Source organism: Anastrepha ludens, chromosome 3 (genome assembly GCF_028408465.1).
Source record: "Anastrepha ludens isolate Willacy chromosome 3, idAnaLude1.1, whole genome shotgun sequence".
NCBI lineage: Eukaryota > Metazoa > Arthropoda > Insecta > Diptera > Tephritidae > Anastrepha > Anastrepha ludens.
In genome coordinates, this window is record NC_071499.1 from 72,408,554 (window position 1) to 72,433,126 (window position 24,573).

Sequence of the window (24,573 nt, forward strand, 5' to 3'; positions counted from 1 at the left end):
TGGGTATGGGAATAAGTTTCCGCCTTTTCTTAGACAAAGTTACGAATTATTTAAACAATTAAATAATGCACGATATTATGTGGCCGCCATGACCTACCATTCGGAATTCAGAGAAAACTTAGGTTCGAATCTCGGTGAAAGATCAAAATGAAGAAAAAGTTTTTTCTAATAGTGGTCGCCCCTCGGCAGACAATGGCAAACCTCCGAGTGTATATATATATATAAAATATCTGCCGTTCGGAATCGGCTTGAAACTCTAGATCCCTTCATTTGTGGAACAATATCAAGACGCACACCACAAATAGGAGGAGGAGCTGGGCCAAACACCCAGAATGGGTGTACGCGCCAATTATATATGTATGTAAAAAATAGCCAAGCAGTAGAGAAAAATAGTTGCATACTCTGTTCGTGAAATTTGTAGGTTGCTCAAATTCTTATATTATTTTAGTGTGCAATTCCTGTAATAAGAAATGCATTTTAGGTATGCTTCGCTTTGTTTACATATTTGTACATATATTTACGTACAGTACATGCTGCAAATATTGCCTTTTAGCTAGAAAACCGTAATAATAAATGCCCTCGACTCGCCACTTCTCTGCTCGTTTGGGCTCTGCTCGTTTGACGTAAAACTTCCATATGAAAGTAACATCACATTTATGAAGTAAGATTCGCCGCTCGCATACTCGCTGATTATACCTCAAGGCGAATATAATACAGAAGGTGGCGCCTTGCGAATACCGTTATTTTTCGTGATTTGGACAAGGCTGACGCCATACACCATGGTAATACAAACAAACACAAGGAAGAGAAATTACATGTTTGTAAAAATTCAGTAAATGGTAATATTGTGATTTGCCGGGTATTAAATTGTGAAAGCACGAATGGCTATAAAGCCTCCAAATGCAGTTTTTTGCCTTTGCATGCGGATGACGTCATTACAAGGAAGTGTGTGAGTGTGGGCATAATTGCCTGTTTTTGATAGTTTCGACCTACTCTCCTTTACAAATTACTTATTGCCCTTCCCTTTGTTTGTATATTGTCGGGGCATAACGTCGCAGCGAATTTGTAATGCCTAGTTGTGCATTCTATCGTTCTAGGCTGTATCTCATAAAAATGGTATTACCCACTATTTTCAATGCTGCCAAATCTCTATTCAGATATCGGTCAAGCTTTATTAGGCCGCAAATTTTGTTGTTAAACCATTGCGAATACTCTTTTGGCGTTTCGCGTCGTGTTCACGCACGACCACACGGCACTTGCTTGCAATTGTTTAGTTTTTTGTCTACAGTCGACAACAACGTTAATAAGAACAAGAACACAAAGGGCGCTGACAGAGAACGAGCATTACAAGTAACGAGTTGAAGCAAGGTGGATTTAATAAGGTGACAGCATTCACCCAGCTGAATTTTTCGCCGTAGGTATGGCTTACGTCAAAATGATATGCTTTGTTTGTATGTATTGGTATGTTTACATTCGTATGTTTACATTTGCTTGCTGATTTTGACATGATGCTTGCACCAAACGCAACAACAAATACATGAAGGGTTTTACTTATATGTGTTTGCTGTCACCTGTAATAAATTCGCCTTGAGTTGAAGCAACAAATGTTTCCTTGTATGAACGCAGTCTTATTAATACTCAATAATTGCTTCTAAACAAATGTAGTTTTTGGCAACTTTTTTCCAGTGCTACCAAGATATGTTTATTTATACCAGTTGCATCTACTCGCCACTTGCTAAAGCCATTAACAACTTGCTTTTTTGACAATTTATATATTAAGGGGGGAAATCAGTATAGACTTATCAAAAAATCGGCTTTTTTTATTGCATAAATTGTTAGTATAACTACTAAAGAATACGTGGTAAAAATTGTAAAGCGAAATTCGCATTATTCCCGATTCTATGACGCTAAAGTGACTGCCTGTCGGTTCCGCACCATAGCGCGCGTTAGTTTGAACGACGTTTTTTTCGAAACTACTTTTTTTGAACTGGTGGGCACTCTAGCTCAACAAGTTATTGACCAATCATTATAAATTTTTTTCGGAGTATTCTTTATTCAATCCTAATCTATATGAACCTAATTCTGGGATTATATTATCATTAAAAATATTTTTTTAAGCAAAATACATACATGACAAAATATGGTATGGAAAAACTACATTGTGTTCAAGCGGTTCAAAGATATGCAATTTTCAATATTATTTTATCACAATTAGGTTCATATTCTTAGGAAACATGTTGTTAACGAAAAAAAAATTGTTGTTGATTACGGAGAAAAATTGCAGCTTCAGGAATGCTCACCAGCAAGATACTCGGATGGCGATCGTCCATGGATAACGCGCTCTAACACGCTCAGGCGGAAATGGCTTGAAAGAATTTTAAAGCGTACTTAAAAATATGAGTAAAATACCCTCCATGTTTAAAAAATTTCTGATTATTCCTTCCTTGTTCAAAAAATTATCGAAAAACACCAAAATTTCGGCCTCCTAAACCGGTTTCCCTTCATAAGGTAATATAGTAGTTTGCTTCCATTAACCCTTAGAATGCAAATGGGGTAAAGGAACTTAAGAATATCATATGATATTTCAATTAAAATTTTGTAAAATAATATAAAAAAATACGTTTGAAATAAAACTCACTATTTATAGTAATCATGTATTGCTTTTGCTTCAAAACCTTGTTCAAATGCCTTTCGGGCATTTTGCTGAAGAATTGCTTGTGTCTCGCTGAGCCTCTTACAATTATATTCAATAAATCGTTGTCCTCTGGTATCTTTGTTGACGACTGGAAATTTACTTTACTTTACTTAAATTTACGCCTATATTTAAGAGTGGAAATAAAAACGATGTTAGCAATTACAGACCGATTTCGAAGCTTTCGTCTGTCTCAAAACTTTTTGAGATAACAGTAAATGATAAGTTATATTTTGCTGTCAAAGGCCTAATATCTACCAACCAACATGGTTTCGTTGCAAGTCGCTCCACTGTCACTAACTTGTCTATTTTCAATGATTACTGCATTTCAGCCTTCCAGAACAGATCTCAAGTTGATGCAATTTATACAGACTTCTCTAAAGCGTTTGACAAAGTATCGCACCGAATACTCTTGTCGAAGCTTGCATCATTGGGTATACACTCCACTTTTTTGTCTTGGATCAAATCATATTTGTCCAACAGACACTGCGTTGTAGCCGTCGATAACACGACATCCCGTGCATTTATTGCATCCTCCGGTGTCCCACAGGGAAGTATTCTAGGACCCCTCCTCTTTATACTCTTTATTAACGATATTGGTTCTTGCTTTTCATTTGCAGAACACTTGTTGTACGCTGATGATCTTAAAATATTTGCGGTGATTAACAGTGTTAGGGACTCTGAAAAGTTGCAAACCGACTTGCACAATGTCCGGAACTGGTGCTATTTAAACCATCTGTCACTAAATATTAGCAAATGCTTTCACGTAAAATATGCTAAATCAAACAACACTTTGCATACTTCGTATAATATTGCTGGCTTACCTTTGCAATCCGTTGAGGAAATTAAAGACTTAGGCGTTATTTTCGACTCTAAGCTGAATTTCACCAGCCATGTTAACCACGTCATAAGACGATCATATGCGATGCTAGCATTCGTTCGCCGAAATTGTTCTGCATTTACCAACCCACACACTCTCAAAACATTGTATTGTGCTTTTGTTAGATCAAGATTAGAGTATGCCGCTATTATTTGGAGACCGTACCAAATAGGTCTGTCTAATCGGATTGAGAGAGTGCAGAAAGTCTTTCTTCGTTTTGCGCTCCGATCTTTAAACTTTTCTGAACCTGTACCATCGTACCGCTCTCGATGTTTACTAATTGACTTAAAACCACTTGATAGCAGACGGTCTATTCTATCGTGCTCATTTATTATTCGTATTATTTCTGGATCTATTGATTGTCCTTCCCTCTTAAGTAAAATTCAATTTAATATACCCAATATGAGGCTCCGACAGTACGAAACCTTTAAAATTGGCTTCTCGAGAACCAACTATGGGATGAATGCTCCGATTCCTAGGGCATGTTCAGATTTAAATATGTTTTTCAATTCTTCTGGTGCTGATTTTACATGGCCGTATGGCATCTTAGTCAATCATCTTAAATCGTTCTTTTCTTAGTAACTAATAAACTATTGTACATTAGCTTAATATAGTCTGTAAGAATGTATCCATTCAAAGACAATAAATAAATAAATAAATGTTTGAACCGGAGATGAATTCTGCTTTTGTAAATTACCTTTTTTTCATACTACTGTACGCAAAAAGTAAGGTGAATTTGGTTGTAAAATGAAAAGTCTTTATTTATTCTTGTAAATCAATTTCATCCCCTTCAAAATAATCCCCTTTCGATGAAATACACTTATGCCAACGATTTTTCCAATCCCCGAAACATGCCAAATAGTCCATTTCCGGTATAGCCATCAGCACCTTCTTCGATTCAGCTTTTATCTCCTCAATCGACTCGAAACGCGTTCCCCGGAGTGGTCTCTTGAGTTTTGGGAATAGCCAGAAGTCACACGGAGCCAAATCAGGCGAATACGGTGGTTGCGGAACGATATACGTGGAATTTTTGGCGAAATGGTCACGAAGAACGAGTGCAGTGTGAGACGGTGCATTATCGTGATGCAAAAACCAAGAGTTGTTGGCCCATAATTCTGGTCTTTTTAGACGAATTGCTTCACGTAAACGACGCATAACGCTCAAATAATATTCCTTATTAACAGTTTGGCCAGGTGGAAGGAATTCATAGTGCACCACACCACGAAAATCCAAAAAAACTGTCATCACGATCTTTATTTTTGAACGACTTTGTTCCTTTAAAAAGAGCTTTAAGCCAATTGCTTGCCAACATGATTTCTCTTCTTTTAGGGAAGGTTTTTAAAACTTTCTCGTTAGCCAATTGCTGTAATGTTTATCAAGTACTTTTTGTCATTTAGTTATTTTGTATTTATCAAATATTTATTGTTTATTGATTATGAAATGAAATGAAAATTTGTTATGTTATTAGAGGTTTTCACACTGAAGCTTGGTCACATATGAAATTTTTCTCACATAGCACTTTCCTTAAATTTTACTGGACTTCCGACTTGTGTCAAGCCTCAATAAAGGTTCCTGCAGTTTTTTTTTTTGTTTTTTTTTTTGTCAGATAGTGTAATTTATTAAATATTGCAACACAACAGTCTTCTAAGTACGAGGGTGGTTCAATAAGTACCGGTGTTTGATAACAGAGGGCATTCCTGAGGGAATGAATTTAATCCTGGGCGAACATCCGTTTTCATGAGGAGCGACTAGGACTCCTGGCAGACGTGGTTACCGAGGAAATCATTCAAAAAGTCCACAATGTGATTCTCGCTGATCGACGATCGAAAGTGCGCGAAGTAACAGGGGCTGTAGGTGTATTTTACATTATAAGATGGCGATGAAAAAATTGTCGGTCCGATGGGTGCCGCGATTGATCACAAGCAACAACAAGCGGATGCGGCTGTTAACTTCGAAGCATTGTTTGGTGCAATTTAAGCGAGCGAATGAATTTTTTCATCAAACTGTCACCGTTGAGGAAGACTGGATTCATCATTACACACCAGAAACAAAGCAACAATCAAAACAATTGTATGTATTGCGTTACAAATTGTTGCCGCACCCCCCGTATTCACCCGATCTGGCTCCCTGCGACTTTTTCTTGTTCCGAGACAAGTGCCGAGACAGTGCCGTATTTTGGAGAGTCCGACAAATCCTATTTGGAGTGGTTAAAAAATGGCCGGAGCGTTGTGAGAAGCGGATCTTCTAAAATGTGATTATGGTGAAAAATAAAAAAGGAACAATTTTGAGAAAATGGTGCCTTAATTTCTAACACGGGTACGTATTGAACCCCCCTCGTAGGTTGGCGCCAGCATATCGTATATCATATATCGGTGAAAAGAACATATCGACGTGTGCTAAATACAAATTATAAAATGCTGTAACACATTTTTGAATACCTACATAATCTTAAGCAGTTTCGTTTAAAAATACGTAATTCTTTCATGTTAAGTAAAAACAATTTATTAAATTATTCTTACTATCGTCTATAACACTAAACACACCGTATACAGTACGATGTTCTTTGTTTGTGTTAGCAATTAAATTTTAATATGCCCTTGGGCTAATATCTATCTGAACTAATCAGCATACTCGAGTAGAGAGACTACAATACAGCTGATTGTATTAAGCTTTAGTCACTTCAGGTATATTCGTTTCGATAACTGTTGCCTCAGCAGGGGTGGAAGTTGGTTCTATCTTTTTGGGAGCCGGTTTACTAGAGCCGTGTCCAAAAATTGCCTTCTCGATACCCAAAATCGGCGCCTCGAATGCCAGCGTGGCGAAAATGGAAATAGTTAGAGAAATACCAAAATCGTGCCACCAGCGAAGAATCTGTAAATCAATAATTTAAAATGTTATAATTTTATTTGCCTCACATCTCAACCCCATCAACTACTTGCCATATCATAGTCGCCAAAATGGGTATCGGTTTGAATGCGTCCACCATTAACCAGCTGCACAATTCTATGGGTAACATACATACAGTATGTGAGACGACTGAAGCCTGTGAAGAAGCCCCAAGAGAGGAAGTCGTTGATTATACCTCCATGGCCATTATAGCAGGCCCACACAATCCAGCCGATAGCCACAGCCCAAGAGGCACGACTTAAGGGCTCGTAAAATGCACCTTCGATAATGGGCGCGCTCGGATTTTCTGGTAGTATACGCCAATAAGGACCCCATAAATCGGCCAACATTACACCAAATGCCAACACCCAGCCAGTGATGACCCATATTTTGGCTAACGGTATTTGCCTACCACGATTCTTGGTGTACAAAAAGTAGCCGAAAATGACACCAATTAACCACGTGGGTACACGAGTATGCGTGGGATAGTATGTCAAACGTTGACGATCGTCTACATTATCATCATCGACGCGGAACAGGGTAAACTTCCATTTCATGAATGTGGCGAAAGTGCAACCCATGCAAAGAAGACCGACAACAATAATTGGAGCGAGCGCTTTTTTGCCCCATTTCCAAAGGGGAATAAGGAAGAGTGGTGACAAGACATAAAGTTGTGTATCCACAGCTAAGTACCACGATTGACTGATACACTAAAACCAATTATAAAAACAATAAGAAAATTAATTTATACATACATACGAGTGTAAATTAAGTAGTTTGAGAGTTGCATATAAGAATACTTACAATCTTCTTGGGGAAAACATAGTTCTGTACATACAACAGAGTTGCCCACCAAGTATCTGAACAACGTGCGTCTTGTGTGCCAATCTTCATCCACATCGGTCCATGACCCGAATATTTGTATAGCGACAAAATGTATAGGATAACAACCGCCACAACGGGTGTCAAACGAATATAACGGTGGAAGTACATCATACCTATGTTCAGTTTGCCTTTACTAATTTAGTTGGGGAGAGATTGTTTTTTTAGGTTTCTTCATGCGAAATAATTGGATAATTCCAAATTTAAGAGTATACTTACGTGCGCTCCATTTCGCGGAAAGCGCCCCATAACATCAATAAACCTGACATGAAGAAGAATGTGTCCACACAAAGAGTAGCATTTTGGACTAACAACGAATACGGAGTTTCAATCCACTGTAAGTGAAAAAAAAATAATGTTTATAATTTCCATAATTCAAACATAGTAAAATTATTTGAACCACATACGGTGTAGACTTTATCCCTGTTAATATGAGGCAGCTCGTAGAAAGTCATGTAACCATGGCCAAAAACGACCCACATCATCGAGAAACAACGCAAACCGTTGAGACACTGTATAACATTGGGATTATTGGACTTCTTAACTGTGAAAATCTTTTGAGCATTGGTAATTACGGAGAAAGCTACCAGCAGTGGTTTTTTGGGTGCTGAAATTAAAGTGAAATGAGTTTATGAATATTTTGCAATACGTGCACTGTGTTAAAAAAGTTTTGGCATTTTACATGTTTCATATTTAATTTAAAAAAAATTGTATGCAAATAAATTTCTTTCTCGTACAAAACCATGTAAATCCAAGCTTCAAATTTTGTCCAAACTTGAAAAAATTCAACAAATTTTTAGCTTCACACGTTCACATTTTTTAATCAGAATTTTAGAGCAATGTTGAGTACGCAGCTCTATACCCCACTGAATTTTGGTATAATAAAGTGCAAGTTTCAAGTAGGAGCTCAAAAGCCGTCTTGATTTTTGACATTTTTTTTTTGTTGCTGGCGGTCTTGTGTATTTTCTTCATACTCATATAACGAATGCCCAACATTTTTTTATATGGAAGAAAAAAAAAAAAAAAAAATCAACGTGATTTTTGAGCTTGAAACTTGCACTTACAATCTTTATATCAAAATTTACTGGGCTATAAAACTGGATATTCCAAAACTTTCCAAATATTCTTCTTAAATCGTGTGAACTTTTGTTGATTTTTTTTTAATTTGGACAAAGTTTGATCCATATTTTCATAAAAAATATAGAAACATAAAAATGGCCAAAACTTTTCAAGTAAAGCATCCGCAACTGTTGCCTAACTTACCATTATTTTTCGTTTGCACATAATCGTAGACACTGCTCGCCAACATGCATAATACAATGAAACTGAAGAAAACACTGCAAAACATTTAAGATATTTTATCAGTCATTTATTATAATACATAGTTATTCTTCAGTTACATATTTATGCCACTCACATAGCAAAGATGTCGATGGGACGCAATTTCACTGGTTCTTCATGTTTGCAATACTTTTCAGATATCATTGTTGAAGTGATGTTGGAATCGTAGTTTTTGTTCATTACACCAGTCAATATTTTATTACCCAATTCAGCAGAACAGGAGCTCGGTATACAGATACCCAATTCGTATGCTTCTGGTGTTTTATATTTATAACTGATTCGAGCTGCGCTGGTGACTTGAGTTCGTGGCTTGATTTCGTCCATATATTTTTTGATGGGCACACTTGCCAGACAGTACTGACCTCGCACTTCATCGTTTTGGGTGAACTGCCAAGACGCCGCTATACATTCTTCATAAGCGCCAAAGCTCAATGCATGGCCCCACATAAGGCCGACAGGCAGACGGCCCCATGTGTCGGTAACTGTAATGAAGGGGAGTGAAGTGTGTAAATGTAAAGTGTTTGTATTGAGAAAACATAAGATAATATTGCGGCGAAAGCGCTGTTGATGTGAATTGAATTTCTAAAAACAGATCTCAATAGTTTTAGAAATTGGAAACAGAAAAAAATATTTTCATAGATTGAGAATTTGTTTGCTGTTTTAATAAGGAACAGACCCGATTCACTTTCATAAATTTCGTAACAATTGGTAACAGCGGTGGGATTACTGGAAATAAAATATTAAAAAAAATTGTAACCAATTTGAAACATATTAAAAATAGTTAAAATGGAACAGCTGAGGGTGGACTAATTAAAGGAGAAGCTGGAGCTGACAGAACTTTCTGACTAAAAGGCGGAATTACATCACCGATTGCACGAAGCATATGAAATGCAAGGCATTAATTTGTGAGTAAGCGAGCAACCAATGACGAATGAGTAAGCCAGCATTCACCGAAGCTGTTACGCATGCTCTGACGTATGAGGTGGCTTGTACAGGAGTTACAGGAGTTGCTACTTCGAAAGTACGCAGAGTAGATTTCAGCCGCACAGAAGAGCAACAAACTAGCTGCGTAAGCCTCCAGTAGCAAATTTTAAAGGCAACTGCTAGGTTTGCGAAAAGGTCAGACATATGGCCCGTGATTGAAGACTGCGCTGGAAGCGTACTAAATCATTATCACCTCCGAAAGGAGAAGAAACGGCTGAGCGAAATTTCTCATTGAACTAAAACGTGTCAGTGCATAGATGCATGCCCCGACCCTCAAACGAAACGGATGCAACGAAAGTCTGATAATGTGAACACTGAAGGAATAATGGATAACAAGGCGTAAATGTTGTCGTTGGACACCGGAGCGTTGCATTTGCAAGTAAGTGGGAAGTTACGTGCTGCTAAGGGGTGTGCAGTAGAGAACAGCAATATGCGATTTTACTTAAGATAAGGCATGGTAATATGATCATTGGAGAGGATTTCATGGCTTGGTTTCACACTTGACTTGCGAAGAAAGGTGGTGACACATAAATGCATGTGAGGAGTAAGTGGGAACCGTCTCCCAAGGACTCCAGCCAATTCAGAAGCGATTATATGACGAAGCTATTGTCAGTTATAGAAACAGATCATCCAAAATCAACAAAGTGCAACATTTAAATCGGACATTCTTTGAAGCCTAAAGATGGAAAAATATCCGTTAGATTGCTCAATTTATCTAACGCCCCTAGAATGGTTAAAAAGAGAGCCGACACACTATTCGACCGTCGAAGTGATTATTGGCAAGTAGAGCTTGGAAGCGAGGACGGAAAGGAAACTGTGCTTAACGTTGGTGATGATCTATGGCAGTTTACAGTGGTGCCGTTTGACCTATGTAACGCATTTCTTTCTTTTGAACGTCTTGTTAAACTTGTACTGGAAGGGCTGTGTGGAAGGAATACCTGTTTAGTGTAACTCGATGACATTACAGGGATGGGAAAGAGTTTTGAAGATTACTTGGTAAAGCTTGGAATAGTATTTCAGCGCCTGCAGACAGTTGGTTTGAGACTTAATTCTGAAAATTGTTCGTTTTTTCGAAGAGAGGTCAAATGCTTAGGCCATAAGGCGACTACGAAAGGAATATAAGTACACACTGATGAAGAAAAAATTGTAGCAGTCAGAGAGTGGCTGCGATCGCAAAATTTGCATGAACTACTACTCAGATTTTTGGGTATATACAAATATTATAGTCGCTTTTTGCCGACATCGCAAAGAGCTTTCAGGAACTAACAAAGAAAAATCAAGGTTTTTAGAGGCAAGTCGAGCAAGAGAAGGCTTTCGCGCAGCTAAAGAAGCAATTGTGTACAGCGCCTATTCTGGCGTACCCCGTTACTGGACAGAAGTTCGTGGTGGACACAGACGCTAGACGCTTATTACCACAAGGTCTTACCAAAACAAGAAAGAAACTATTGTGTAGTACGAAGCAAAAGCACTTTCAGAAACACTACTTCGGGCAAGAATTTCTACTGAGTAGAGGACAGATAATGCAGCTCTACGATGGTTAGTTCAATTTAAGAATTCAGAAGGACAGATAGCGCGATAAATAAAGCGACTGCCAAGTTATAATTTCACGATTGAACATCGTAAAGGAAGCAACTATGGAAAAGACGATGCTTTGTCACGATGTCCGTGAGACTAGCAAACAAGAGCTGCTGTCGAGTAGATAACAACAAAACATGTAATAGATTTGAGATTGATAGACGTGCTATCAGAACATAATGGGACTACGAAGGGGATTCAAGAGAACCATTGGTACGACGTGGACCTTGACATGGTCATAAAAAGAAAAAATGGCGCGGTCGTACTGGCACGATATAGCCGGTGAGAGCCTTCGCCAAGCATACTGGGCACAGTGGCAAAGTTTGTACTTAAAGAATGGATGCCTGTACCGTGTGTAGAAGAGTGAGGATGGCCAAGTCCAAACACGAGCTGTTTGTGGTACCAGGCGTGCTTAACATTTTAATCATTTGAACCACCCTATTACTCATTGCCGAAATACAAATATCATTGATCATGATTCAATAATTAAAGGCAGTCAAAGCGGCACTGGGTTGCTAACTCTAGAAATTTTGTGTAAAAGTGCAGGAAAAGTAAAATTTGTAAGAAAACATTTCGTTTTCAAAAGGGTGTGCTTATGGGCAAGAACTTGAGCAGTATGTCCAGGTCCATTACGGTATAAAATACATCCTAACATATCGCTTAAATCAGGATAGCATAGCGCATTTTTTGGGCAATGCACGTGAAAAATGAAGATTTTGACCATCCAAGACCGATGTATTTCAAATATATGTTGCGGAAGTACTTTGTAGGAAAGGTTGCTTTAAAAATACATACATTCTGAAGAAAAGTATATTCAGCAATCATTTAAAACGCTTTCTTTCTGATGTTGAGGTGATTTGAAGGAATTACGGTTTTAGAACGAGCTAGAATTTAACAAAAATCTAAATTAGGGAGAAGGGTTGCAGACTTCATTATAAGAAGGCTTCGATTGATGGAACATGTTTGTAATGGGTGGATGGAGTGTTCAAAGTACGTCGAAAAAAAGCGAAAAAGCTTGTTGACGTTGACGGGTGCTTGGCCGAGCTCTTCCTCTTATTTGTGGTGTGCGTCTTGATGTTGCTCCACAAATGGATGGATCTACAGTTTCATGCCGTCTCCGAACGGCAGATATATTTTATGAGGAGCTTTTTCATGGCAGAAATGCACTGGAGGTCTGCCGAGGGGCGACCGCTTTTAGAACATTTTTTTCCTGCTTCATTTCGGTATTTCACAGAGATTCGAACATACGTTCTCTCTGAATTCCGAATGGCAGTCACACACTAACCCACTCAGCTACGGCGGCCCATAAAACATACTAAATATTTGCATTCAAATTGAATTTATTTTTTAAGCCTTTCGCAGTTGGTTTCCATTTAAGTAAAAACAAATCTTTTTTGCAACCTATTTTACCAAAAGAAATGTAATTTTTCTACTTTCTTCACCCTTCTTAAGTGCAATCTTTTGTAAGGGCGTACCAAAAGTCTAATGTCACAAGTGGGCAAACCTTCAATAATTGAGCCATGATCATTGGTGGTGTTAATTGCATTTTCATAGAAAATTTCCGCATAAGAAACCAACATTTTTTTTTTTTGATTTTTCGATATTTTTTTTAAGATTTTCTGAATATTCTTAAATCAAGTCAGTAATGACGACAAAACAAAAAAGAAAAACGTATAAAAAGAATCAAATGAAGATTTTAAAGAACAATAAAAGAACAATTACTTATCAACCGATAATCAATTACTGAACTTTGCTGCTAACACAAATACTTTTATAACTCACCCGAGTCTAATCAAAAGCTAAAAACCGCAACGCTTTGTTATGCAATGAATAAACCGTTGCTTCTGTTAATGAAATTATTTCTACCGGCAGCCGCATATGTATGCATGTATGTGTACATTTTTATGATTGCATCATAGCACACACTGTTTCTATCGACAGTTTTTATGACTTTTTATGATTGGATTGTGATTTACAGTAGTTTTTCCCAAAATATTCGCAGCTACTACATGCATACATACATACATACATACGTAATGGCAATGGTAAACTGCATACTACTTCTATACTATCTTTGAGTTGAATAATAAATCCAAAATAGTTGAGATTTATGAATAACTACTTGAATTCTAGGGATTTAGATATCAAACTCGGACAAGACATTTGGAAATTACAAATAAAAATAATATTTACGATCAAGTAGGTAATGTACGGAAAGAAGATTATCCGCATATGGCTTATTTTAAGAAGGCCGTTTGTGCCGAAATTGTGAAAGTGATTAAAGATTATATATTAGATTATTATTAGATTTATTGATCACGCTAAATTGTAAAATATGTGCGTGCTTAAATAGACCTTACTTTCCCAGTCAAAAATATCCGACTGAAGGGTCATACCTGATTTTTGAAAACTCCTTTATTTTTATTATTATTATTATTTATAGGGGATATATGCAGAATGGCCCTAACTTAATTAGCACACTGGCTACTAGAGCCTTCGGTGCTTCATTTTTTATATTCAGTCAAATTTCATAAAAAAAAAAAAATAAATAAATGATTCGTACACTTCTGTTAGGTGTTTGGCTTAGGTCCTCTTCCTATTTTGTGACGTGTGTTTTAATGTTGTTACACAAATGGATGGAGCGGACTCCGAATGGCAAATGGTTTTTTATGAGAAGCTGCTTCATGGCAGAAATACATTCAGACGTTTGTCATTGCCTGCAGAGGATCTACCGCTGTTAGAAAAAACTGTTTCTTTTATTTTGCTGTCTCATGCACGGAGATTCGAGCCTACGCACTCGAAAATTCCATTAGTTAAATGTAAATAACGGGTATATATGTAAATACGAGGGGTGCCTTTTATATGTCGGGATTAGAGAACAAAAACAAACTTTAATCATCGAAAATCACTTTATTGATTTTCAAAATATTCTCCATGAAGATCTATACAACTTTGCACGCGTTTGAACCAATTGTCGAAGCACTTTTGCCACTCTGAATGAGGTACCTCCAAAACATGCATTCTGAATGCTGCTAACGCTTCTTCAGGTGTTGAAAAACGTTGACCTCTCAGTTTGTTTTTTACGTACGGGAATAAAAAGAAGTCATTCGGTGCCAAGTCAGGACTATACGACGGGTGACCCATTAATTCGATGTTTTGGGTGCTCAAAAATGCAGTGGTTTGAGCCGATGTGTGAGAGCTTGCATTGTCCTGGTGAAGAGTGATCCGTCTTTGGCGATTAGTTTTCCTAATTTCTTGGAAGACAACTGGCAAACAAATGGTTGTGTACCACTCAGAATTTACTGTTCTGCGTTGTTCTAGTGGTACGGTTGCGACATGTCCAGTTTTTCCGAAAAAACAGGCGACCATTTGCTTGGAAGTGCTTCGAGCGCGATTTTGGATTTTGCGTGGATTTGGCTCATCTTGAAACACCCATACAGTCGACTGCTGTTTACTTTCGGGCTCATACGCGTAAATCCATGATTCATCACCTGTCACGATGTCATAGACGTGTTTCGAAGCCCTGCGATCGTATTTTTTGAGCATTTCCTTCGACCAATCGACACGAGCCTTTTTTTGAGCGATTGACAAATTGTGTGGGATCCAACGCGAACAAATTTTTTTGACAGTCAAATGTTTATGCAATATTGAATGTATGCTGGTCCCACTAATGCCTAAGATTGTCTTAATCTCACGATAGGTCACATGAAGATCTTGCAATATCAGTTCGCGCACAGCATCAATGGTTTTCGGAACAACAACTTATTTTGGACGAGCTTCATGGAATTCGTCTTGGAGTGAACTACGACCACGATTGAATTCACCATACCATCGATAAACACTGGTCCTTGATGGAGCTTCATCGCCAAAAAATTAATTAAGTTCATCCATGCAATGTTGCTGAGTTAATCTAGGTCGAAAATTGTAAAAAATAATCGCAGGAAAATGTTCACGATTTAATTCCATTTTTGGACCGAGATGAATCTTTTAAGTTATTGTAAACAACACAAATAGCGCTGGTATTTCAAAACGTTCTGAGTACGTAAAAGCCAAAAAATGTCAAACTTTGCGATATAGCTGTCAGTTGCCAGATTGCAACACCAGGGTTGCCAAATCCCGAAATATAAAAGGCACCCCTCGTATAATGCATGTGGATTGAGTAAAAACAATAGCTTACAACTTTAAGGCGGCTTTTGTATATACGAGGGTTACTATTTACATTTCTGGGCTAACAATGCCAAGATGAACGTTTTTATTGAAAACAGCTTTAATGTTTTTCAAAATATTTCACACACATACATTTTTGCATTCGCTGCAACGCGTACATAACTTTTTTACCACAAGGTGGTCAAGTAAAATCTTATTGATGTTCGTCATACTAATGCTCACAGATGCCTCCATCTAACGGCATGTGACATGACGATCTTGCTCAATAATTTCGCACACAGCATCGATATTTTATGGCACAACACACTGCACAACTGGTGTTGGACGACTTTCCCCGAATTCAGCGATGAGCGAAAAGCGTCCACGAGAAAATTCATTGTACCAGTTTTTTATAGTCCTAAAGCATGATGCTTGCTCGTCGTATAATGATTTTAGCTCATCACTGCATCCATGTCGAAAATTGTGAAAAATAATTTAACGAAAATATTCATGGTTTAACTAAATTTTTTGCCGAGATTTAAATTAATGAAATTTTCAAATCTATTGTAAACACACATTATGACCCACACATTAAAACGTTCTAAGAGCACGTATAGTGAAATATGTCAAACTCTCCAATGGAAATGTCAAAAGGCGCCTGACAACATTAGAAGTGCCCAAGGCCAAAAATGTTAACGTGAATGTTAGCAACCTTCGTACATTTTACAATTAGACTAGAACGCAGTGAGCCAAGTAGTCAAAACAAAAAAAATGTACTTGGTTGGCTTAAGTGGTGATTCGTCGTTATCAACTTGTTTACCAGATATTTACAGCATGACTATATCTAGTCTGTGCGGTTTAAGAGGACCTCGAATAGCGGTTTGCTTAGGGTACGTACTTATTTGACAATTCGTTTGCATGTATTGGCTGAAAATTATCATTAAGTCTAATAGAAAAAATTTTACTGGAAGCAAGCGACTCTACATATAAATTTGTCAAATAATCATATTGTCAATGGCTGGCTCACCGTGTACTCCGTGGACTAAACTGCTAAAATATTAATAACAAATATATTTTTTTTAGTTTGAAAAGGCTCGTAAATAGGAAAATGGATCAAAAAGCTTCTGAAAATTAGAACAGATGGTCTCACCACATAAAAATCAAAATATTGCTTGTCAATAAAATTATTAAGAAAAGAACGCACACTAATACTCTGTTTGATCAGTCAAATAGTAATTGTTGTGAGAGGCATTTGAAATAAGTGTCTGCGAAAAAAGTGAATTTCTCGTACTCGTTAAACACACAAAAGCTTAGCAAATATTATGAAAACCCTTCACAATCGCTTGCTACCGTCCACCGCAGGTTAACTTAATTTCGGTGGAATTTCGAGGAAAGAGAATAGAAAAATGAAATGAATGACAAATAGATAAAATTAGTTTGACGCGCATTCGCCACACAACAACAACTTTTCGTGATTCCGTTTCACTGGAATTTCTAAATTAAAGACTTGTTGAAGAACAAGCGATAAACTACTTCGAAAACTTAGGCTCAGCTTAACTTTGAAAACTAACGTTATCACATTTTACCTAACACTTTATCTGAATAGAGTTTTTCTAGAAATCATTGTGAGTGAAAAGCAAAGAAGTTTTGCAAAATGATTGAAATGCATAATACTGCTGTAAATGGCCGACGGTATCGATTGTAAAAAACTTTTTTATTTATTTACATTTGATTTGTCGCTTTGTTGCTAGTTTTATGCATACTTTGGAATCTATTTAAAAAAATTTCACCTGCAAATCGTCCCCTTTCTGTATTAACCTCGTAACTTCATTTTTTTCAAAATTGAGATTTTTAGTGAAAAACACTCCTTAGCACTCCTGTTACGTAAAACTAAACATACAAAGTTCATAATGATTATAGAATTTTTTTTCAGAGCGTTTCGATTTTTCTCGTATCTGCATCAAATAAGTTATAACTTTTCATAGAAGTTAAGTAGCTCTAAACATTTTTATCGATTTACTAAAAATTATGATTGTAAACTGTTTTTTAGGCAACAAATGAAATAAGTCTTACATTGACCCTATTTAGACAATTTTAGAAATATTTGTATCTATCTTTTGCTAAATATATTCCGTAAGTCATCATTGAAAAGTCATATTGAAATAATCTAAAGACTTAAATAATTCACCGGCTGCTTTATTTGTTGCTTTTTTTTTTAATGCAGAAATATCAATTTTTTATTGAATGCTGAAACAATTGGAATAATATCTTTTCAAAACATATTTTGTAATTCATTTTTGGCAATCTATATATAGTTGCACACTATTAACATTTTTCGAGTGTCCCTAATTTCACTGTCGCTATTTTATTTCCAAATTCACTGAAACAATGTATGGAGCCACTAATAATCAACAGTTTTGCTTCACTTATTGGAAGATACATCTCTTGTTTCTCTTTTCCAATGTTTCTCGGTTTTTTTATCAAAGAATAATAGAACTTTGCCTTTGAGTAGATAAGATTCTTTTTCAATTTTTGCTCACAACTGTTTTCATTTTTTGTGCGTTTCCTAAAAGTGTGTTGAAGTGGCAGTTTTTTTATGTTTGACTGTTGATCCCTCGAACGCAACATTCACATCTTTCTTAAATATACTTAAGAGTACCCGAATTCATTTACACTTACACTCGATAGCCCATTCATAATATTCGTCAAGCGCAGCCGATATACGGTCGATATCCTTCAGGCACTGCGAATCATCGTAGGCCCTTGATGTGATATTTAATGCTGTAGCGCCAATGCTTGCACCATCTTTGTAAAACAGATACGAGAGATCATTTTTGAAGGGTGATCCTGAGAGAGCCAAAGCTGTTGACGACTCAGTAGCATAAGAATTATGTACAAATACAGCTAATATTAGCGACAACGCCGCAAATGTATGCCGCGCTGCCATTTCGTTTGTGATTTCAACACTTAATCGCTATGGCCGCTGTACGAGGATTTAACCGTAATCCGACTTATCGCGCGAATTTATGGAAATAAACTGCAATCAATCCATATTTGGTGGTAACTTTTATAGCCACCGCTGCCACTTAACTCAAGACAAATTCAATATCAAAACGTTTACGTATAAACGCAGAGATATGCACACACATTCACATATGTATGTGCATACCTTTATTTTCCACAAATAAATCTTATGTCTTGAGTAGATACTCTTAAATCTAACCATATAGTCAATAGATTATTTTGATAACATACCGCAAATTAAACAACGTGTATCTATGTATGTATGTGCCCATGTATGGAGTAATATTGCACGTAGATATATTTATAGTCCAGAGGTTCCCAAAAGTGCTATACTGAAAGTGTTGCGAGCGACAGCACGTTAGACAGAGCAAAGATGCCTACAGTGCCCAAATTCCATAAAAAAATCTTCACTTTGAAAGCTTCTAACAGTACTTTAAGATCTTCCTAATAGTCGGTAGTCAAATTTAGAATTTTTTCAATCATCACATGTTTTTGATTGGTTCTACAAAAAAATACGCTTGTAGTCGGCGTTGTGCAATTTTGAGTGAGAAAATTGTGAAATGTTATTCGTTAAAATATTTCCCTAAATTTTTAATATGAAAACATTCAAGTTGCAGCTTCTGCATAGGGCAGATTGAGCCAAATATATTAAGAAAAAAAAAAATATTGTCTTCAAGGCACATTCATTAAAGCTGATGGCGCTATACCAAAAACAACATTTTGTACATTGGAATGTCACATCCGAAGAAAATTGAAAAGAAAAGGATGAACTGTGTTGAACAGCCGACATTTATTTGAAGCTAGAAGCATACGACTACAGTTCGAATGGGACGACTTTTCGCCATTTTATTTTATGCTGACATCACAATGTACACGGCGAAAGAAAGCAAATGAGCTGGTTTGAATAAAATTGACAATTTTTTATCATGAATAAAAAAATATTACTTTACACAAAAGTACAATTAACGAGTTCTTTTTTATATTAGATGAATTAATATTTTCTGCTAGTTGTCTTAAGGGAGGTAGGTGAAATGGTTGAAGTGCCAGTCTGGCACTCCTCAAGTAGCACTAAAGCGCCGTCTTGATACCATTATGAGACCTCTAGCAGGCAGATATCTATAACCAGCCGGAGCTGTTGATATAATGGAGGAGATTGATTGGATTGAGGTAGGCGCACTGCTCCAGGCTGTCGAAGAAAGGAACGCCCAGTGACCTCAGTCGTTGTCGCTAGTTGTTTTTAGTGAGTCATATCTTACGATGTACATATGTCTCCAGCCATATGAGGGTTGCTATTAAAACTTTTGGTGTTTGGCACTTCTAATATTGTTAGGAGCCTTTTGACATTTCCATTGGAAACTTTGATATACTTTACCATAGGCACAATCAGAACGTTTTGATGTGTGAGCCATATTAGTGTTTTTTTACAGTGGCTGGCAAAAATTGGAATCAAACCGAGAACATTTTCATGCAATTATAAGTACTTTTACAAAAATCGGCGTGGATTAACAAGGCGAGAATGCATTGATGAACTGAAATAATTATATGACTAGCACCATCCTTTAACGCCGCAAAAAGTGGAAAAATGAATTTTCTCGTCGATTTTCGTTCACCGACGAATTCTGAAAAGGTCGTGCGAAATCAGTTGTTGTGCCAGAAAATATCGGTGCTCTGCTTGCAATGATTCATATCACATACGGTGAGATTGAGACATCCTTGAGCTTTAGTATGACGAGCATCAATACGTGTTTATATATATACGAGTATACATGATATTTATTTTGATTTTCTCTTCACTTGGCAGATTTTTTACAATATTATTTTGAAGGCAACACTGGATGCCTAGCTTAAAATTCAAAAATGTAAATCAGATAATCTCTATAACAACCACAAGATTTGAGAAATTGTGCTCAAGTTATTATACTACTTTCTATTTCAATAAATAATAATAGCACGGGTCGACAAAAAATTGTTTCCTGGTTTTCTGTTTTAATGCATAAATTCTAGTGTTAGGCCTAGAAGAGCACCAAATTATCCATTCTTAGCTTTGAAATATCTTTTTCGAGTGAGAGATAGTTAGATAGTAGAAATACATAGTTTCGGTTTAATATCAGAAAGTCCATAAAAACATAAGAAAGTCACTAAGAATATCCACTTTTGAATTCAGCAAAAATTCGTAATTTTTCTCAAACTTTCAGAAAATTGCTTTGGTTTCTATAAAACACACACTTTGATGGGAAAACTATTTGTTTTTCTCTATTATTAACGCAGAAAGAACCGAGAATTGTGTCGAACGCTCTAATAACACTGGCTTAAGACAAAAATGGACACCGGATGCCACTATTGCCACTAATGGGAGTCTCTTACCCGCTTCCTAAACTCCTGATCCTCGAATGCCGTTATCGGAGTCCAACCACCACCCTAATTTTGGCTCAAGTACGTTCTCGAGATTGTAGCAGGTTAAACTCCTATTTATCCAGAATCGATTCCGACATATTCCATATATGTCTGGCATGTGAAGATACCCTACACTATACTAACCCCCTATTCACTTTAACCCACTCACCTAACACCCCTGTCCCTCTGCACCCAACTTGTCGAAACAGCATGGAATTGTCCAAAGTACAATATTATCGCTCAGTCATTCACAAAATGTAGTTCATTTTTTTCACTTAATCAGGTATATCTTAATACGATTTATAGATAGCAAGTAAAAGATAATGAAATTCCCCATAAACAGAGTACACATTACTTTTCGATAGGACTAATAGTTTCTGAGGAACTGATGGATTCAGATTTTAATTTAATAAGAGAAAAAAATTTGTTTAGGGCTCTTAGGACTTTGGGCCATTGATATTTGTATATGTTTAGGAGCAGAGCTATAAAATTTGCACTATATATGTGAATATTGACAATTCGTAATGTTTAATTTAACCCTCAAATTTTGTGAACCAGTGTAGTTCTATAATTCTTAGAGTTTGTTTAAATAATAAATAAAGTAAAACGAATGTGGCTTGCTAAGGCAGTACGCAGATATTAGTACCTTCCTTTGGAAGAGTTAGAGCAGGGGACCAAAAAGATTATTTAAAAAAACAGTCGCAGTATAAAAATGATTCGGAACCCCTGTAGTAAAATACTCATAGTCCAATACTCACCTAAACAGTTGCCAACAATACTTTACAATAATTCGTAAATCTGCGAGCTTATCGAAATTTAGGTTTATATTTTATGACAGCAGCTGTTTGATTGTAATATTTAGCCGAAGCTCATTTAATGCATATGTGCAAAATTGAAATACACGTGAGCTGATTAAAGTTCACCTGATTTTGCAGTAAAATTAATATAATTAGATGAGAAAAATCTAAAAGTGGATTGAACGGTGTTGGCAATAAATCGGTTAGAAACAAAAATTTAAACCGATATTAAATATGTGCAAATTGTTTTTCTGTATTTTTGTGCATACACATATGTACTACTTGTCTTAACGCCTATTAATTGTAATATCATACTACAACAAAAACCATAAAAAACTAAAAAAAAGAGGTTGTCTGTAAAGTCGGTTTACTGACGATAGTTTAACGTGATAACGTCATAAGAAAATACTGATTGAATGGTTGCATTTTTCAAAAGAAAATTTTAATTTTATTTGTTTGATAGATATTTTGTATGGATATAGAGAATGAGTTAACATTAACATAACATAACATAACATAACACAACACAGCACAACACAACATAACATAACATAATTAACATAACATAACATAGCATAACATAACATAACATAACATAACATAACATAACATAACATAACATAACATAACATAACATAACATAACATAACATAACATAACATAACATAACATAACATAACATAACATAACATAACATAACATAACATAACATAACATAACATAACATAACATAACATAACATAACATAACATAACATAATATAACATAACATAACATAACATAACATAACATAACATAACATAACATAACATAACATAACTTAATATAACATAACATAACATAACATAACATAACTTAACATAACATAACATAACATAACATAACATAACATAACATAACATAACATAACATAACATAACATAACATAACATAACATAACATAACATAACATAACATAACATAACATAACATAACATAACATAACATAACATAACATAACATAACATAACATAACATAACATAACATAACATAACATAACATAACATAACATAACATAACATAACATAACATAACATAACATAACATAACATAACATAACATAACATAACATAACATAACATAACATAACATAACATAACATAACATAACATAACATAACATAACATAACATAACATAACATAACATAACATAACATAACATAACATAACATAACATAACATAACATAACATAACATAACATAACATAACATAACATAACATAACATAACATAACATAACATAACATAACATAACATAACATAACATAACATAACATAACATAACTTAATATAACATAACATAACATAACATAACATAACATAACTTAACATAACATAACATAACATAACATAACATAACATAACATAACATAACATAACATAACATAACATAACATAACATAACATAACATAACATAACATAACATAACATAACATAACATAACATAACATAACATAACATAACATAACATAACATAACATAACATAACATAACATAACATAACATAACATAACATAACATAACATAACATAACATAACATAACATAACATAACATAACATAACATAACATAACATAACATAACATATCATAACATAACATAACATAACATAACATAACTTAACATAACATAACATAACATAACATAACATAACATAACATAACATAACATAACATAACATAACATAACATATCATAACATAACATAACATAACATAACATAACATAACATAACATAACATAACATAACATAACATAACATAACATAACATAACATAACATAACATAACATAACATAACATAAAGCATTCACCAACAGCTTTCATTTGATACCCATATTGTACATACACGTCCGAAGGTTACCCGGGTCCACGTTTTGACCTATATCTCGAGACCCTATCTACCAATAGGTATTCAAACTATACGGAAATCATCTTCAATACCTACTTAACAATGTGTGTAAGTTTGGTTTAATTCGGTGCAAAGACACGGCGGGTCCACGTTTTGGCATGTATTTCCAGACCCTAGTCATCAATAGGTATGAAAATTACCCCGTATTAAAGCACTTATCAACAGCTTTCATTTGATACCCATATTGTACATACACAACCAAAGGTTACCCGGGTCCACGTTTTGACCTATATCTCGAGACCCCAGTCACGGAGCGGCATGAAAAATACTCTGTACTAAAGCATTCACCAACAGCTTTCATTTGATACCCATATTGTACAAACACATTCTAGGGTCCACGTTTTGGTCTCTATCTCGAGACCCTAGTCACGGAGCGGCATGAAAAATACTCTGTACTAAAGCATTCACCAACAGCTTCCATTTGATACCCATATTGTACATACACATCCGCAGGTTACCCGGGTCCACGTTTTGACCTATATCTCGAGCCCTATTTCCAAAATAAAATATAATCCATGTTACTCGTGGATGATGTAGCTTTCGAATGGTGAAAGAATTTTTAAAATCGGTCCAGTAGTTTTGAGCCTATTCATTACAAACAAACAAAGTTTTCCTCTTTATAATATTAGTATAGATATGGTAAATAGTACCATACATTTTTTCCTTCATATATATAGGTTTGAACGTTTTATTGAAATTTAAAATATAGGTTTGAACGTCTTATTGAAATTTTACAATGTGAGTTTTATAAATTTGATTTGAGGAATTCATAAATTTTATTGAGGAACCGCCTTCTACGCCAGTTGAAACACAAGTGCCTCGTTCACCGTTGTTGTCAACCAGGGTTGTTGTCAACCATTCCCACAACTCGGCCATCCTGCTGCGCGTTCGGCCCGAATGCGATGCTATCATCATCTGAAGATATTGACCATGGCTTCATATATTCAGCGCATGTAGTTGTCGTTTTTGGCCCGTCACCCAAGCCGATTTTTAATACATCGTACGTGCCATTTGATTTGAT

General features: G+C 35.8%; 1 protein-coding gene across 1 annotated transcript; it reads right to left on the reverse strand.

Annotated features, from left to right (window-relative positions):
* Window positions 1–6,056: 6,056 nt before the first annotated feature.
* LOC128856556 (nose resistant to fluoxetine protein 6) lies at window positions 6,057–18,409 on the reverse strand. Its single transcript, XM_054091863.1, has 8 exons — window positions 18,066–18,409; window positions 8,758–9,163; window positions 8,604–8,677; window positions 7,748–7,947; window positions 7,560–7,675; window positions 7,263–7,476; window positions 6,512–7,168; window positions 6,057–6,443 (listed from the first exon to the last, which is right to left on the reverse strand). Exons 1-8 carry the CDS (start codon window positions 18,331–18,333, stop codon window positions 6,237–6,239), a joined length of 2,142 nt encoding a protein of 713 aa, XP_053947838.1. The 5' UTR covers window positions 18,334–18,409; the 3' UTR covers window positions 6,057–6,236.
* Between the last annotated feature and the right edge of the window lie 6,164 nt (window positions 18,410–24,573).

Coding starts and splice junctions, on each gene's coding strand:
- LOC128856556 (XM_054091863.1), bottom strand. CDS start 18,333: ATGGCAGCGCGGCATACATTTGCGGCGTTGTCGCTAATATTAGCTGTA. Junction 7,948..8,603: donor TGTGCAAACGAAAAATAATG/GTAAGTTAGGCA, acceptor CTTTAATTTCAG/CACCCAAAAAACCACTGCTG. Junction 7,169..7,262: donor ATGTTTTCCCCAAGAAGATT/GTAAGTATTCTT, acceptor AATTGGTTTTAG/TGTATCAGTCAATCGTGGTA.